Below are 19,270 nucleotides of genomic sequence, written 5' to 3' on the forward strand. Positions count from 1 at the left end.
GATAATTATGATCAAGCTTTTGTTGTTTCGTATGTTGCTCCCACAAAGGAATTCAGATTGCTTTTATGCACACACACACACACAATATATATATATATATATATATATATATATATATATATATATATATATATATATATATATATATATATATATATATATATATATATATATATATGAGAGAGAGAGAGAGAGAGAGAGAGAGAGAGAGAGAGAGAGAGAGAGAGAGAGAGAGAGAGAGAGAGAGATGTGGGTGTGACAATAAGGGGGCAATTTGGTTTGATCAGTAATCCTTTTATTTTTTCACGTCGCACAGATGTATGTGTGGCATGTGGGCGGATTATGAAGGCTTATGTCGTCTGCTTCATCAGTCAAGCCTCATTGTTTACGTTTCTCACCTTGTGTAGTAACCTGGAACTCTGGGCTTATTATACTCGATTTGTATAGTCTCTTTTTGTCTCAATAGTTGTGGGAAATGACAGTTTTCATTGCCTTCGTTGTGTTCATGATCATATATGGCATACGTGTGACCAGAGAAAGTTTACATAACGCTGCAATAACTATTATGTGATTATCATTATTATTTTCCTTTTCATCTTCAGGAGAGCAATATGTCCATGAACTGAGAATAACCAATCAGTATTTTTCCATAAAGGAACAGTATTGTGTATGTGAAGTGCCCTATACTCACCAGCTCCTCCAAGAACTCCAAGAGAGAGTCTGGTCTTCAGTGTATGTAAGGTTCTCAGTGTATCTTAGTCTCCACGCTGACAAGGACCAGTATGACAGTCATTGTTGTTATAAGATGTAGAGCAGCAGTGTAGTGTAGACCCTGCGTACGGTGTACCGCTGCCCTAGATCCCTCGAGCAACTGTAGCTCCTCCCCTGCGGGGGTTTAGTGGACCTTACCGTATCCCTGACCACGAGAGCTTCCTACAAACGACACGGAAGCTGCTTGCGTGCGTGCGTGCGCCCTCAGCGGGGGGACTCCCACACCCGCTGCTCCTCCCCGCTGCTTCTTAGGACTAAGGTCCTTCCCCTGGATCCCTGTGACCTCAGACCCAGTCTGTAAACCTCTGACCCTTGACCTCTGTTGGTGTTTTGAGAATACCCCGTGCCTTCCTGATCTACACGACCCTCGCTTGGGTGCATCCTAGGGAAGCACCTTGGTTTGCAAAGGCATCCTTAGGGAGCTCCTGACCTTTAGCTCTCCAAGGTACCTAGTCTTAAGAGAGCCCTTGACCTTAGTCCCCTTAGTCACCTCAGTCTTAAGGGAGCCTCTGACCATATATGCTCCCTAAGGCACCTCAGTCTCAAGGAAGCCCCCCTAACCGTAGCTCCCTAAAGACATCCTCAGTTCAAGCTTAAGGGAGCCCCTGACCATAGCTCTCTAACGCACGCCTCAGTCTTTAAGGAAGCACTTGAGTTTAGCTCACCATGTTGGAGGTGCTTCATGCCCGACGCCGAGCATACTCCGACTTTGGCGTGTATGCTGACCCCGACAATGGTGAGTATAGTATGTATATAGTGTGTGTGTGTGTGTGTGTGTGTGTGTGTTTGTGTGTTCTGTGGGTAGATTGTATGCTGGCCATGTTGGTGGGTTTGTATCGTGTGTGCCTTCTGTATGACTGTATAGTCTGTCTTCTGATGGCAGTATGTATACTGTGAGTGTATACCTTACCTGTCTAACTTTTCGGCATATGTTGGTGAGTATAATGCCTGTGTTGATTTCTCCTCTTAAGCATGAAGAGTATGTCGATCACGATGCCTTGAGTATATACTTCCTGTTCTCACACATTTCGCATGGAGTGGCTTGTGATAACTGTTCATGTTGAGTCTCCTATTCATACACTATGCATGTCTATGTTGTATAGATTGTATGCTTTATCCTTACGTCTCTGGTGAGTACATTGTGTATTCGTCACATTGGTTGAACGTGTAACCTAGCTATATTGAATTTACCGTATTTATAATGTGTGTTTGTATCAAAGATGTATATACTGTATTTATAATGTGTGGTAGTATTACAGATACATATATACTATATTTATAATGTGTGGTAGTATTACAGATCCATATATACTATATTTATAATGTGTGTATTACAGATATGTGTACTTAATTTATAATGTGTGTGTGTGTGTGTGTGTGTGTGTGTGTGTGTGTGTGTGTGTGTGTGTGTGTGTGTGTTGTAGATGTATATATGATATTTATGATTTTGGTTGTATTACAAATGTACATTATCAATAATTCATTGATCTTCTGTATCATTGTCTGCGTTACACCTTGATCATGGAAAGTTTATTGATGGGAGTGTTTTTGTATGTGAAGTTGTGGGAAGGCAGTTGTAAATTCACTTGATCAGAATATATTCCAAGACGTAATAATTTCAGACTACAATATATTGTGTACCGGTTTTCAGCGCTTGGTGTCTGCCAGTATAATCAAGAATCCAGATTTGCACTTAATGTTGTATTCATGTAAGTTGTTTTATGTGATACTCAGACATTGGATCGCTTTATGTTGACAAGATTAATTGACTTTATTGTATTTGCGATACAGTGGCGATGCCACGTTGCGTCAGTCGTGCTGTATGGCTCAGAGAAGCAAGATGTTAGTGAGTAGACGCAATGTTTTGTGTGTGTGTGTGTGTGGGGGGGGGGGGGGGTGTCGACTCCCTGAGAGCCCTGGTGGTGATCAGAGAGGCACCGGCCATTGTGTCGATCTGAGTCGCAGGCAGCTGTTGGAGGTCTTGGGTGCTGACCTGAGTGGCAGGCAGCTGGAGGTGGAGGTCTTGGGTGCTGACCTGAGTGGCAGGCAGCTGGTTGGAGGTCTTGGGGGCTGACCTGAGTGGCAGGCAGCTGGAGGTGGAGGTCTTGGGCGCTGATCTGAGTGGCAGGCAGCTGGAGGTGGAGGTCTTGGGTGCTTATCTGAGTGGTAGGCAGCAATGGATCCTCTCAACCCCTTGGTCTACTGTACTGGGGCGTCTCGGCTCCTCATCATCTCTCCTCTACCTTTGCTTTGCCTGTGCTACTGCGACACATCATCCTCCACCATGACTGCCTCACTTCATATACCCTTTCGTTCCAAATTTTGTATCCTTGTTGTCTTTCCCATCATTGAGTTATTCCTTCATCTCTTTTTTCCTCCTCTGTTTTCCTGTTTCTTATTTCCCTTCAAATCTTGCCCTCTTCTTTCTAGTATCCATCCATCCCCAGCTTCGCCTCCGTCGTCCACGTCAAGTCCTGGGCCAGTTAGAACCTGGGACAAAAAGACTGAGGCAGAAGGCATCTGTATTCGTGACGCGCGGCAGTTTTTCCCATGTTGCGTTCTCGCCCATGTCTGGTTCCCTCCCACGTTAGCGAGATCATCAACACACACACACACACACACACACACACACACACACACACACACACACAAAGACACACACACAAAGACACACACACACACACACACACACACACAAATAGAGCAGAGTAGTAAAGGAAGGGGGAGAGAGAGAAAAAAAGAGTGTATATCAAGGATACGGCCAAAGGAAGTTACTCTCAGAAATATAAAACGAAAAGAAGTAAAATCTTTCAGTGTATATATATATATATATATATATATATATATATATATATATATATATATATATTATTTCAAAACTAAAAGAAAAATCTCTTTTTGCGTTACTTCTCATTTTACCTTATATCTCTCACTCTCATACTTCTTACCCTCTCGTATATTTCTCACTCTGTCTGATCCTTCTCGCTGCCTCCAGATCATTAGATTAGGACCCAACACGGAAGGATGTTCTTAAAAGCTTACCAGAAATTATCCACCGAAGACCAGTGGTTCCTTTGGGACGGCACCCCTTTCCCTGTGGGTGAATGGAAGGGAGGGCGAGAGGGAAGGAGAGGGAGGAAAAGGAAAGCGTAAGAGAGAGAGAGAGAGAGAGAGAGAGAGAGAGAGAGAGAGAGAGAGAGAGAGAGAGAGAGAGAGAGAGAGAGAGAGAGAGAGGTGAGTGGGGTGGCTTGGATGGAGTAGCGAGGGAATCGATGTTTTCAGGGGTGGGGCAGGAGGAAGGAAGACCCCGGGCCTCGAGTGGTACAGTGTACTGCCCCCGGCAGCACTAACGCCAGCAGCAGCAGCCTTGCCTGGTGTTGACGTGATCCCGGGCTGCGTCCGCTCCCCGTGCTGCCAGGGCCTCGCCCGAGGAGAGAGAGAGAGAGAGAGAGAGAGAGAGAGAGAGAGAGAGAGAGAGAGAGAGAGAGAGAGAGATAACGAGGTACCACCAGGTGTTCTCCTGGACGCAAGAGGGTTAGACGATAGCATTACCGCGAGAATTCTGATCTATAAAAAGACTAGTGTTGGTGCAGTGTGATCGTAAAGATGGGAATGTTGGTGGAGTAACTTTATGGGTTAGCGGGGTGGTAGTAGAGTGGGTGGTGTGTGGGCATGACTGGTGGGCGAGCGTGCTGGGTGTATGGGTGTGGTGGGTGAAATATACGTAATATGTTGATGGCGTAAAAGTTTTATGGCCAACGTGGACGTTGTGCTGTGATAAGAGTGCTTTTGTCGAGAAAGTATGACCCTGCTAATGAAATAATGCTGGTCCCTTTCGTGGCTTCGAACTCCGGTGCTCTTGTTTCCACAGGCAAGTACTGACACCGTAAGTACTGTTGACGCTGTGAATTTGGACCTTCGAAGTCCCGTATATATGTTTTCACTGTTAGGTACAGACAGCACAAGTTTCGCTTACACAATAGGTATACAAACCTCCGGACACACCTCTGTTAGTACGGTCTAGTGGTTCAGTTATTCCTTCGACCCACATCGTTTCAGGGTGATAGACGGGCGGCTTCCCCCCTCCTCTCTCTCTCTCTCTCTCTCTCTCTCTCTCTCTCTCTCTCTCTCTCTCTCTCTCTCTCTCTCTCTCTCTCTCTCTCTCTCTCCCCGCCAGGCCAGCGCCTGACTCCCTGTGAACCACCAACCTGACCTCAGGGACATCCTCACTAGACACTTGCCTCTCAGTCCTCCTCAGTTCCTCCTTCAGGAAGTATAACACTTCATGAGCGCCCCGCCCCTCCTTTCAGCGTCCCTCTCATCTCTGCCCGGCAGTGAGTATCCCTCCTGAACTTATTCCCTCCCATTACTCGCACAATAATTGCCACCATGGCTCCACCAAGCCACGCCACCTCGGACGCTGCCTCTAACTTCATTACTCGTCTCCAGTCCTCTCCAAACTCTCCACACGCGAACTTCTTGCCTCCGACACTCAGACCCTGGTTCGTCAAGGCAGAAGTCCCTCATTGTTCGCGGTTTCATCTCAGAAAACCCGCAAGACTTTGGGTTATCTTTGAATCATCCGTTCATGAATCTTTAGCTTATGTGGTCCAGTGAGTGATGTGAGCTGTGTGCTGATGTAGGGCTTAGTGTCAGCCAGCTGATAGTGTGTGAGAGTTGGTGATTTACTGTCATCGCTGACGCCTCACTAATGAGGAAGAGGTATGTTGCGATTACTTATTCTGGAGAAGTTTCTACACTTCTTGTTTCCCATCCCTTGAACCCAGTCTGCCAACAAATGATGCTCAGGGTTATATATGGACGTATGAATACCCTATATTGTGAAGGTTGAGTGAGAACATCATACAGGGACGACATGTAGACGTTTGAGTATCTTATAAGGTATAAGCATCCTACAAGAATGATACATGGATTCATTCCACAAGGATGCTGTCTGTTTATCTATCTATCTATCTATACATTATGGATGTATGATTGTCGAGGCAAGATCTGTGTGAGTTTTGTTGGCAGGATTTCTGAGTGTTGAGGGCGTGGCTCCCCGGCTGTGTGGACGGCGTCGCCCGCCTTGTGTGCATACTGCAGTCTTCGGGAGTCGTGTATTGAACACAGTAGCTGCCAAGGACAGCGGTGGTGGCTACTGTCTTGGTCAGCAGCCGGGATGCGCAGGCTTTCGGAACCGTGGGGGATGGGAGGACCGCCAGATATGTTAAAGTTGGAACAGGGGAAAGAATTTGTGGCTTCCTACGTTAAGATAAGATCACCTAAGACAAGATTGTTGCCATAAGGCATTGGGTAATAAGTAGAGAGAGAGAGAGAGAGAGAGAGAGAGAGAGAGAGAGAGAGAGAGAGAGAGAGAGAGAGAGAGAATTGTGGGTGATGTAAAGTTGAAGATAGGGAACGAGTGCCTACCAAAAAGAACATACTTTTGCTGTCAGGTAGGGCTGTAGCAGAGGAGGAGGAGAAGAAGAAACGTATTACAAGGAGTTTATCTAGGAAATTTTGTCCTTACTGACCTACATCGTACTATTCTCAGAGAGGGAATAAGAGCCTAACAAAGCCCCACTGGAAGAAAAAAGAACCAACCCTCACGCGGCCCTTTGAAAGAAAACCAACTTCACAAACCGTTTTCTCCGGTCTCCTTTGTGTGGGTAAAGTGTCCATGTTTTGAGCTGGTGTTTATGTAACCTGTGTCTTACTGTTTGTCTTTCTGTGTGTCTGTTCCTTTAAAGTGTTCTTCCTTCTGTGCCTCGTTGTTCGTCTGTTTATCTCTCTGATCCTTTTAAGGGATATCCTCCTGCAGATGCCTCACTCTTCGTGTGTCTGTTGGTGACCCCCATAATGAGCTCCCCTTATGCTGGTACCTTACTGCTGATCTGTATGATCCATTAAGAGGTTCCAAACCGTTTTTCCACCTCTTCACAACTGTACATGTGTAGTGTACACACAGCCTCTGTAAGCGTTGTTAGGCGGGTGTAGCTACACAGCCTTGGTGTTCCTCACACTGCTCCACCCGGGCCTACCCCCAGTGCTCTCTCTCTCTCTCTCTCTCTCTCTCTCTCTCTCTCTCTCTCTCTCTCTCTCTCTCTCTCTCTCTCTCTCTCTCTCTCTCTCTCTCTCAGTTCCTGCGTACCAACACATCAAACTCCTTCCGACATAACCAACGTCAATATACACATTTGTAAGCATACATATGCCACCACAAGCAGCAGGAATATGCACATTCCTAGGCGTATATCTGCCTCATAACCAACATGATTCCATACATTTGCATGCATATCTCTGCCAGTATAACCAACTTAGATCTGTATATCTATTAAGTAAACGCTGCATACCAAGGATATCGACACATGTTGCATCAATAACCCGTAGTTCATAATACCAATAAAGTAATCCACTTGCAATTGGCCCCCAGAAGAAAGGTGACCAAATCTGGGAATTAGAATTTGGAGTGTTTGACTCAACTGTATTTTGGCACTGGTGAAATGTATGTATGTAAGATACTTGTTTCCCTGAATGATTGAAATGTTCTTTAAGGTTTATACTGATTTAGCTCCGGATGTGAATCGTATTTCAGTCCCGAGTTCTCTCAAGACGGGAGTACTGGATTATTTTGATTGATTTTTGTGCCTTTTAGAGTTTGTATCCTTTTTCTTCTGTTGTACCGCAAGGGGCTGTTTTACACTCCTAGGAGTCTCGGGGGCGACGCACCGTGAGTTTACCGGTAAACACTAGATATAGTCATTTCATGGGATATCGATGGATAAACCGCGAGCAACGTGTAAATGTATTGGTAAATGCTGCCGAGTTTAGTTATATTACGGCGGGATATGGATGATTGATCTGAGTCAGAGATTACATTCATTTTCCTGCGCGTTATGTTTGGCTTACTCGTTCTTCAAGTCGATACCTTTGGTCGACAGGATTTGTTCTTCTGCAAGGTAAGGGAGGGTTTCCTTGAATCCTTCACCTGCACACGATGGCATGGAACCCCCTGCTTTACGGGTGAAGGACATTCTGAGTGTTAGATGGGCCTGAGGCCGAGCGAGAGGTGTGTAGGTAGGAGAATAGGCTGTGGGAGATGAGTGGCAAAGTGGATGGGCAAGTGTTGTGAAACGAGTGATGGAGGGTGAGGGGACAAATGTTGGAGAACCAGTGATGGAGGGTGAGGTGGCATAAATTGCGGAGCGAGCCATAGGATGGCGGGCAGGCAAGAGATTGGGTGACGAGGGGGCAGTCATAGGGTGGAGATTAGGCAAGTGGTGGAGCAGCGGATGATGGAGGGGCAAGGGCGCTATTGTTGGGGAAAGAACCTGGTCGCTTTCGTTCAGCTTTAAGAATTATTCATGATGTCATGGTGGTCCAGCGGTGGTGAGAGCCAGGCGGCTACTGGTACTGCCGAGAGAGAGAGAGAGAGAGAGAGAGAGAGAGAGAGAGAGAGAGAGAGAGAGAGAGAGAGAGAGAGAGAGAGAGAGGCCAGGGAGAGGACTGGAGGCGACTGACAGTGGTGAGGAAGGCGGGGAGAGGACTGAAGGTTACTGGCAGTAGTTAAGGGGGCAGTGAGAATCCTGGAGGTTGCTGGGCCTAACATATAAGGCAGAGAGATGGGAGAGGAGAGAAATGTACATTAAATCTACATTTATAAAAGATGGACGCGGCAAACTTCAGTATAACTAGACACACCAAGTTACCACTTGTGAAAACTTAGTTTTAAATCCGGTATATCAAGATTCCTAATACCTAATTAGGCAGTGAAATCCCCTTTTAATGTAATTAGAATCTATTAAGCCCAGACTCGTTGGCTCTAAAACCCACCACCCCCGTCCTCTCCTCCCTAGCCCACCGGGCCAGGCGTCTCTCGCCATAAATATTCGAGAGTGAAAAAATTATGGAGACCAATATCGTTCACGTCCAGGGCCGCAAGTTGCCATGTATCATGGTGCTCGTAAGGGCCATATCCCCGGGGTGAGGCCAGCGGCCACGGGCCACGGGAGGGCCAAACTCCACGTCAGAGACGGTTTTAAATTTTGGTGTACAAATAGTTTTGTACGTGAGTCAGTGTTGCTTAGAGGGAGGCTAGAGATGATCCGCCATGTGGGTGTTGTCTGCCCGCATGTGTCAGGCTGCCTCTGCGTCGAGAGAGAGAGAGAGAGAGAGAGAGAGAGAGAGAGAGAGAGAGAGAGAGAGAGAGAGAGAGAGAGAGAGAGAGAGACAGAGACAGAGAGAGAGAGAGAGAGAGAGAGAGAGAGAGGCGACCTGGAGACTGATCTGCTTCAGTGGACCGTGAGTGGTCGGTTGGGAGAGAGTTCGTACCTGCTTAAGTTTGGTGATGGTGAGAGCAGCTGAGGATGTTACCTCGCGGTGCTAACGTGAGGGAAGGAGTGGAAGGCTTCCCTCACGCTGCTCGCTACCACCTGGGAGCACTGCACCATCTGTCTGTGTGAGGACTAACCTTCACCTCTTAAGCAACGCCTAGAATGAAACTTATGGTCGCACTCATATATATATATATATATATATATATATATATATATATATATATATATATATATATATATATATATATATATATATATATATATATATATATTGTTAGCTTGAAAAGGTACCGTTCACCCTCAGTGTCTGGATAAAAGTAAATAACATTTATCCTTTTTTTTCAACAAAGGCATTTTATCTTTTGTCGTTTATGGACGACAGATACGTTTTAAGCATTTTATCAATACCGTTTTATCAAAGGCATTTTGTAGCCTCTGGTGCGTCTTTTATTTATGTTACTGTTGTATTACTTTATTGTTTTGTCTTCTGTATTCTTGTGAAGGTGAAAAATGAATCTGAGTTGTAGATTGGTGTATTAATCATGGTTTCATGCAGGCGTTGATGTGTGTGTGTGTGTGTGTGTGTGTGTGTGTGTGTGTGTGCTGACGTACAGGCAAACACAATACATGAAAAACGTCTCGTGTTAGATTTGAACGAAGACTGAAGGTAGACGTGGGGAACAGGGAGGCATGATCATGTATACGTGAACCGTAGGGTTCTGCTGGGAGCTTGATCGAGCCAGTACTACACGGGATGGCAGATTCAGACAGCACCAGTCCACTGGGTCCTTCCGAGACTGCACGTAGGCTGAACACACTCTCTCTCTCTCTCTCTCTCTCTCTCTCTCTCTCTCTCTCTCTCTCTCTCTCTCTCTCTCTCTCTCTCTCTCTCTCTCTCTCTCTCTCTCTCTCTCATTCTCTCTCTCTGCCTCTTCATTGGTAGACTACAGTCGATTTAAGAAATACTGTATAAATTCATTTCATTTTGCAAGTTCAGCTTGTGGTGTTGTAACAAATTATATTTTACTTTGACGTACAAGACTCTAGAAACTTTACATGTGAGTATGTCAACACACACACACTCTCCTGAAACTTAAGCTGTGTGTGTCACGCACTTCGTCGTGGTGAGGGCCTGTGGCACCTCAGAGGGGAGATAGACTGACATATTTTTGGACCAGTCTGAGGTTATTGCGACCCCTTGATTCATGCATCCGCTGTGATGTAGATCCGTACGTAAAGATCTGTAAAGGCCTTGTGAGAGATGCAGGAAATCAGCATCACGTGTTGCAAGCTGCGTAAATGACATTTAGTGTTCATGGTGGCAGGTGAAGTTTCTTCAGTGCCGTGACGTGAGCGATGTCAACCCCGGCAGGAGAGCGTGATTGTGGCACTGATTTCTTCGCTGGTGACCAGAACCCTGCATTGAACGGAGTGATGCCTGCGTAGAGCAATTAGATACTATTTGGCTGGGCCGAGTCATGGCAACGCAGGATATCTCCAGTGCTATTTCATTTGAATGTATAGGTACCGTATCCCTGGGTCGAGATGCACCATCACAGGAGAGTTACGTACTACCCAGGCCCACTCGTTCATGTGGCACTGTTGCCAGAATGGGGTCATATTTTTTGTTTTTAACCTGAAGACTTATAGAAATTCTTTGAACATTGTCAAATGACTAGTTATTCTCACCACACCCTCCCTGGCCCTTCCATATCCTCCCTGTCCCCTTCCCAATCCTCCCTGACCCTACCCTATCCTCCCTGGCTCCTCCCCACCTTCCTTAGCCCCTCCCGGTCCTGACAGGCCCCTCCCGACCCTCCCTCACCCTTCCGGTCCCATCCCTCTCAACACCTACGCCTTCCTCCATCACATCCCACACAAACCCACGCAGATTCGTCTCTCATCTGTCCTTTGTTTTCATCTCCTCGCGTCTTAGAGGTCCTCATCTCCTGAATGATGGACGCTACAGAAAGCGGAACAGTTCTTGTTGGTGATAATTTGAGCGGAGCGTTCTGGCTCAGGCCGCCTGATATATTGGCTACGTGTTTACACTTGGCACATCGTAGTGTGTGTGTGTGTGTGTGTGTGTGTGTGTGTGTGTGTGTGAGTGTGTGTGCGCACAACGTTCATGATCACACAGACATGTGTATGATTGCTTTTGTACCCGTGTATTGAGTTGTGGCTGTATATGGATGACAAACCAGTCTTATGAACCGCTTCTGTACCACCGCAGTAGATGTGCTTGAGCCTCTGTAGAGCCAGTCCTCGCTGGTTTCAGATCCTCTTGGCCAGCTGTGAGTACTGTAGGATGGTCTGAATGCCTCTGGATGTTCTAGAGTCTTCCTTACTAGCTCTTAAGTATCTCTGGATGGTCAAGGGCCCTCCTCCTGACTAGCTAAGTGGACATGGCTGTAGCCCATTTAACTTTAGAATCAGACGATTAAAGTAACATACATGCCATTCGAAGTTAATCATCGACAGCTAGTTATTATCTGCTGATAACCCTTCATTTCGCCTCATTTCCCCTGATCTTGTCAAGAGATTTAATGACGCGATGATGAAAGCATTTCTGCTGCCCTGAAAACTCATATGGTGAAAATTATGGTATTTTTCCATGGCTATTCAGTGATTTCAACTACCAGATAAGTTGATTGGTCAATTGGATGGTGCATTTTTCATGTGCGGGTCGTTTAAAACTGTTGATGGACTTCATTACTTGAATATACGTAGATTGCTAATAACGCCGGTTGTTGAAATTTGAAAAGATGTTTTATTGCGCTGTATGATGTTAGCTTTCAATTTGAGGGACGCGTTTACATGACCGTGTGGAGTAATGGGCTCTTGCTGTGCTGTCTGCGTCAGGATAATGGATAGTTTGATGCAAGGTCTGGGGACGGATAGGCAGACGGAGGGAGGGACTGGTGACGTATGCCTGCACACTCACCGAACCTTGTCACACACGGATCATCATTGCCCCAACCTATCTTACTGTGGCCCCAACGCTTCCATCAGATGACGCTTCTAGTTATGCTTGAATCACGGGTGTTGTGACTCGGGTCCACTTGCAAGGTGACACAGTGAAGTTTTTAACAGTCTTTAAATGGGTATTTGCACATCACCATCTGCAGTAAGGTTGATAATACGGCAATGAATATAGCCCCCTAGCATTTCTGCTGGAGACAGAGGGCAGGTGTGGGGACATAGAAGTTGATACTGGTTGTGATGTTGTGGCATAAATTAGTGCCTCTGACCGTCAGTTTCAGATGAACAACAGCCAGACTTCATCATTCCCAGTGTGCAGACTGTCCTGGACGGAAGTGATGCAGATGCTGGCAGTTTGGGATTATGATCGTGCACCTCAAGCTGATCATGGTCTGGTGCTGATCCATGGGTCTGGAGGTAACTCATGGGTCTGGTGCAAACCCATGAGTCCGCAGCTAACCCGTCTTCCAATGAGTTTCGCCTGGGGGAGATGGGGGTAAGGGGCGACCTGGGTCTTAGGGAAGACAGCTGGCGCCGGAGGGCCACATGTTTCCCCAGAGACACTCACGAAATTGGCTTCGGTACAGACCCAGGTAGACAAGAGACCTCATTGGTAAATAAATAAGCATGGAGATAGAACGAATGTTAATCATAGTGTAATTATGGAGATAGAACGAATGTCAATTATAATCCAGATATAGAGATGACAAATTGAACTTAGATTAGTAGACAACGGATAGAACGAGTATCAAACAAAATATAGATTTAGACATAGACAAACTTAAGCAATTATGAGTTCACTGTTGTAGTTTCCAGCAGTAGAAATTCTAGCAGGGCAGGAAGGGTAAGCAGTAATGCGAGGCACATGTTGGTTAAGGGTAGAGCGAGTAATGTGGAGAGATCTGGCTTGTCTAATGTACACCGGTGTCTGGAGGCTAATTGCTTTACATTCTCCCACTGCAGGATGTACAGTAATCCTGGCCACCACCCTCACCCCCCCAGGATAATGTTGTAGGCTCTTACCTGAGTGGTGGCAGGAACGGAGGCATTTTCGTTAATGTTGTAGGCACTTCCCTGAGTACTGCCGTGAGCTGGGACTCCCCTTGTTAATGTTGCAAGTTGCTCCTTGAGGAATCCTTGGCGCTGGGACACACTCCTTTAAATGAGTCGTGTAGATGGAAGATGTGTAACGCGTTGTTGCTCCGTTTGCATCGAACTGTATGATCTTCCTGTACACTGTGTATTTTGCTTCAACTTAAAATGTTCTTCCTCCGTCGTAAACCTTACTTCGTATGAGGAAAAGGGTTAGTGTACTATCACGTAATTATTATGGGAAAAAAGGGTATTTGTGCATGCAAATCCCCGTGAATTTAGTGCTTTAGGTTGTTGAACTTTCGAGGTATGTGTTATTAATGTTGTTCGAAATGTTTATCGACATTTGCTGTAGGATTACCGAGTAGAGACCAGTTGCCACAAAGTTTAGGTGATTTTGATGTAACACTTTCACTGGTTTAGGAAATTTCTTTCATACCTTTAGAATTAGGGGAAAAGAATCAGAATTTTGAAAACACTTGGTGACACGAGACGCGTCCGTGAATGCACGTAGACAGACAGACTGACAGACAGACAGACACACACACACACACACACACACACACACACACACACACACACACACACACACACACACACAGGCACTTCTTCCTCAGTGGAAGATCATCTCTCGGCCATAGACGAGAGGAAGAGACAGGGGTCAAAATACTTTTACATGCTGTTGATATGCCAGGTGTAATATCTGAGAGAGAGAGAAAAAGATATAGTGGATACATAAGAGGTCGATCGATCATTATACATTGGATACATGAGGGGGTCCCCCAGTCATGATACAGACCCCCAGTCATGATACAGTGGATACATAAGAGGGCGACCAGTCACGAGGACTTCAACATGGAGCCCCGTAGGCAGGAGGTGCTGAAGTTGGCTGGCCCAGTAACTGGAGGGTGAGGTGGTGTTCATCAGAGGATGTAGACTGAAGGAAGAACAAGAAAAATAGTGAGGAATATAGTCAGAGAGAAAAAACAAGATATCAAAAGTGGCTTGAAAGCAAATTTGCTGTGCAGTACCTCAGAGGTGTCAAAAATGTTAGGTACTACATATGTCATACTGAAAATGGTGTAGGCGATTGCAAGTTGAGTGACATGAAATGGTAAAGAAGGTAAAGTTCAAGAACTGAATAAGGGAAACAAGCTTGATATTGCTGTAATAATGGAGAAAATAAAACTCACCTACTATATGTAGATCAACGCTCAGGGCGTCCTTACGAAAGAGCATGAGATCCTTTATGAGAGGATGGGATGTCTAGAGATATTTTTATCTTTCTGGGTTTTATTTCACTCAGTTTGATGACGCGTTGGGCCCGTGAACCCATCCTCTCCTACCGCGGGTCAAGCCTTGAGTGAGAGACGCGCGGAGTGTGAAGGACTGAGTAACACTAATGCTACGGACATGTGACCTCTGCATGAATCCCATGTCACTCCTTATCTCCCGGTGAATTAAAGAGATCGTGAGGGCGTGAGTCTCCCGAGGGAGGTGTGAGTAAGAATCAAAAGAGAGAAAAAATGTTTATAGTCTAAGTTATGGGGCTTCTCATGCCATGTTTTCCTGTATAGATCATCAGAATATATATTTGCAGATTTAGTGTACTCATGTCCCTTCCTCACCATCCCCTGGCGGGCGGGCTGTTAGTTTTGACATCGTCAGATTTAGTAAGAGATAAATCCTCGTCGAGGCCACAGCCAGGCAGATGAGGGCCAGCCACGGTGGCGGCGCTACGTCTGATGAATCGGTCTCGCCTGACCCGTCCAGTGGCCTTACGCCTCACGGTATTATTATTATTATTGTCATTATTATCATTATTATCATTATCATCATTATTATTATTATTACCATTGTCATTAAAGGTTGATAATAGATCTCGTAGCCAGGAGGTACTCAAAGATCCATTGCCGCCAACGTATCGAGAGTTATGCATCATTGCCAGTTTGGACGCGAGGGTACAATTACTACATTGCTGTAGCTGTTATGTGTGGTGTAGGGTGCGTGTGTAGGAGTCTGCTGCGATAATCATGAGGACGAACACCAGGAATGGATTGTCTGCGTCTTGATAGCAGGTGTTAAAGTCGTACTTCAGTGAGGAGATTTTATTGTATCAAAAACGAAATGAAATGATTTAAAAGAATATAAGTACTTAGAATGATGGCATGAAGACAGATGTTTATTCATGCATTGAGAGGAGCGATTAAAACGCAATGTACTTTACAGATAAAGTCGCGGTGTTCGTAATACTTTAACTGATGGAAGTCTTTCACCGTGGGTCTGATGGATGGCCAGGTCTTATAACCCGACTACGTTCGTCTTGTATCTTGTGCGTGGTTCAGTGTAGTGGCCAGAGGTGATAAGTTGGCGAAGCTATCGTGAACTGACTTGCAGACCTACATCTGTCATTATCTGTAGTGAATCTTCAAGTGAAAAAGTATTTTTTTTCTACCATACTTGGTCTCTCTCTCTCTCTCTCTCTCTCTCTCTCTCTCTCTCTCTCTCTCTCTCTCTCTCTCTCTCTCTCTCTCTCTCTCTCTCTCATAATCATCCTCAAACAGGCACATCCATGCAACCCTTGTAGATATCATCTACCAACATTTACTCAGGCTCCATCGGTAACGGGCTGCGTAGCCACCAGGGGCGCTCGTCCCATCAGTACGCACTACGGCCTCCTTTACGCTCGTCTACCCCAAAAGACCCACAATAGAGGGACGTCCAGGAGTGGACGCCCACAACAGGAGGGGTGGGGGCGTGGAAGGGGGATGAATTACGAGGTCGCCCGCCCACAGGACGATCAGTGCTGCGGCAGCCGGCCTTTGTGACGGAGATCAAAGCCCGTGGCTTTGGCATTTGGTCTGATTGGCTTAACCTTCAGATGACGTCTGGGCTCGACCCTCCGAACGCGACGGTGCGACGATCCCTCAAAAACGTTGGTGCGACAGTTAGAGCTCGACGGTGCGACCTTGCGGTGCGCCAGGCAAGGTCTTCCACCCGACCGCTAAGTTTAGGTCAGATGGAAGGCAACGCCCTCATGCCCAAGGGTCTTACGATCGTGCGTAAGGGTCGTACCCTCGTGCTCAAGGGTCGTACCGTCGAACTCAAGGGTCATACCTTCGTCCTCAAGGGTCGTACCGTCGACATCAAAGGTAGCATCGTATCAAAGACTACAGGATCACCTTATCAGTGTCTTCATTGCCGTCTGCTGGGACATGTAGATAAAACGAGCTCGTCCTATTAATGTACCGTCTTAAGGCAGCTGGAAGCAGAATCGTGCACTGGTTCACGGAGGTGACTGTATGGAAACTGGTGTTGAAGAAAGGAGTATACAGATCGGCCCAACCAGTGAGGCCGGGGCAATCAACCAGGCGTTACCTAGCAGGCAGGTGACGTAGATGTAGAAGTTTAAACAGTTTTATTGAAGCAGAGGTTTAAACTGCCTTTTTAAGGCAAAGACTCAAACCTCCTTGTTTGGACAAATGCATAAAACGCCCTTGTTGAGTCCGGGGCTTAAAACCGCCATGTTGAGGCAGATGTTTTTGCTGCCATTGTTAACGTTGAGGTTGGAGTTGCCTTGCTGATTCCCCCTCAACTGTGCTGCCGTGATGGAGGTGTAGAATACCACGGTACACCAGCACTGGAGCCTTGCATATCTTCCCTCCCTGCACACCGTACGGAAGCGCCTCTTATAGAAACGCTCGCCCAGAAAATGCCTCAGAAAACTGGGCGAAAGTAAAGGAACACTAAAGTTAGCATGCGAACCCACACACACACACACACACACACACACACACACACACACACACACACACACTTCCAGTCGTGGAACATGTGAGCTGGACGACCACAGTTATTGGCAGGACAGAATTATGACGGGACGAGTGGCTACAATTATGTTTTTATGACCACTTGCTGTTGTTGTGTGTTCCCGTCAGAGCTGACCGGCAGTGGTAAATAAAAGTAGAACGACACAACAGTTTCCAGAAACAGTCAAGAAAAAAATAAGTACAGTGATAACTTATTTTTGTTACTGTTTTTGTAGATAATGACAACAGACGTGCCCTCCGCTTCGGGCAGGGCAGTCTGTCCCCCACCCACCCATCACACCCAGAGCCTGGGTTAGCAGTGGGTGTAGGAACGATACACAGTGTTGGGTCGTCTGCACCCAGATACTCAGCGATCACGAAAACTGCGGAATTCTCTTCTTTTCTTTTTCCTTTTCCTTCCTCCTTTTGTTTTAAGTTTTTTTTTTTTTTTTTGTTCGCCTCGGAGACTTTGGGTACACGCAGGTAATTTCTAGGCCACCATTAGTGTCTGATTACTTGTACACCCTGGGGTAAAAAGGCTTGCGAAGAGTGCAATATTATTTTTTTGCTGTCGTGCTGTTATCATCCTGGGTAAGGAAGTCCATGCCAGGTGCACTAGTTCACTGTTGCCAAAGTTGGAACCGTAACGAAGCAGTGTCTCACTATCATTTACAGTGGCAAGAGGAAGTTATTTACAGTGGGGAAGTGAAACTACTTACAGTGGGGAAGTGAAACTATTTACAGTGGGAAGGGAGTTGATGGTATTTACACAAGGAAGTTGAAGGTGTTTGTATCGGGAAGGTTGTGGCATTTACATTGTAAATAAGGAGGGGCCGTTAGGTTTTGGCTAATCAATACGGCCCGCCTCTTGCCTCGACGTAATTAGCAAACGACAAGTAATATGATTTACCTGCCGGGGAAACAATTTTGTAAATGGCTTTTTGTTAGCAGGAGGAGGAGGGAGGAGGGCACTGGTGGGAGTCTTTTTATTAATTTGCTGTTTGGCACAGAAGGGGTGTGTAGCATGGGTCGAGAGAGAGAGAGAGAGAGAGTATGCCATTTACAGGGTGATGATAAATGAATTGTAGTAGATACGATAGAGAAGTTAAACGATAAGAAAAAAGGGGGACATTAAAGTACTGGCCCAGTGTTCTGGTTATGATGTCGTGGGTGGGCGGGGATATGGGTGGCAAAGTTTACGGTGCTGCTGAGCTGGGGGTGAAGCAGCCAGGGATTGTGTTGATATATGGCTTACCAGAACTAATTAGTGACACCGTAATGGAGGACCATTCACCATTAATTGTAGTGGTAGCACTATGGCGGCGTAAGTTATATGGCTGATTAGTGGTCTAATTAGTGAACTTGTGTATAGTGAGGTACAGGAAGGTGAAGTGTGTGTGTGTGTGTGTGTGTGTGTGTGTGTGTGTTTGTGTGTGTGTGTGTGTGTGTGTGTGTGTGTGTGTGTGTGTGTGAGGTGCGGTTATAATGCGTTGGGAGAGGGTACGGAGACTGATAATATCATATGTTGTGAGATCATGAGAGAGAGAGGAGGAGGGAGGGAGAGAGGAGAGTATAAAATGAGATAATGAGGAAGAGACGTTAGAAGCAAGAGTGAAGAAAATGGGTCAGAGGAGTATTACTAGGAGATACAGGGGGGGGGGTAAGGTGAGGTTTCCTGTAGGAGGGAGACCATAAAGCATGAGGAGGGAGGTCTCCAGGTCCTTCCCTGATGGGGACTGTGTCGCTGGCCCTCCAGGTGGAGTGGCCTCCCCTGAGGAGGATGGTATCGCTGGGACTCCATCAGGTCCCTCCCTGAGGAGGTTGCCATCGCAGGTCCTCCGGTGCTTTGCGTCACGCTTGGAGGAAACTGCGTAACTTTCGTTGATCATTTTAAGAAAACGTCTTGTAAGTTTTACCGTAACACCTGGTGACGTGGAGAGGAAATCATATTTTCTAGAAATGTTGACAGAGGTTCCCAGGTGTGTCCGGCCATGATGGAGCCAGGCCTCCACTGTCCACCGCCAACCACCGCTCACCACCAGCCACCACCGCCACCACACACTACTACCACCACCAACCACCATCACCACCAACCACCACAACCACCACCTCAGGAAGAGTTTAAGGATAGTGGATCTGGTTGATGACCTTTGGACTCCTAAGTTTTATTATACAGGTGTTGGGCCATGATGATGTGCACCTGACATCTCTACCTCAAACGACCTGGAAACAGAAGAAGAGCGCGAGGTTAGAATACTGGGAGAGAAATAAGAAAAGTGA

At 46.3% G+C, this 19,270-nt stretch overlaps 1 protein-coding gene across 1 annotated transcript in view; it reads left to right on the forward strand.

Moving 5' to 3' along the window:
• The first annotated feature begins 608 nt into the window (after positions 1–608).
• The window catches only part of LOC139752676 (uncharacterized), a 177,333-nt gene continuing 158,671 nt past the window's right edge, over positions 609–19,270 (forward strand). Inside the window, exon 1 of the mRNA XM_071668450.1 lies at positions 609–1,507. Within this exon, the coding sequence (XP_071524551.1) occupies positions 1,438–1,507 (70 nt within the window). The 5' untranslated portion in view covers positions 609–1,437. The remainder of the gene's footprint in view (positions 1,508–19,270) is intronic.

The sequence above is a fragment of the Panulirus ornatus genome, chromosome 13 (assembly GCF_036320965.1).
Source record: "Panulirus ornatus isolate Po-2019 chromosome 13, ASM3632096v1, whole genome shotgun sequence".
NCBI classification, from domain to species: domain Eukaryota; kingdom Metazoa; phylum Arthropoda; class Malacostraca; order Decapoda; family Palinuridae; genus Panulirus; species Panulirus ornatus.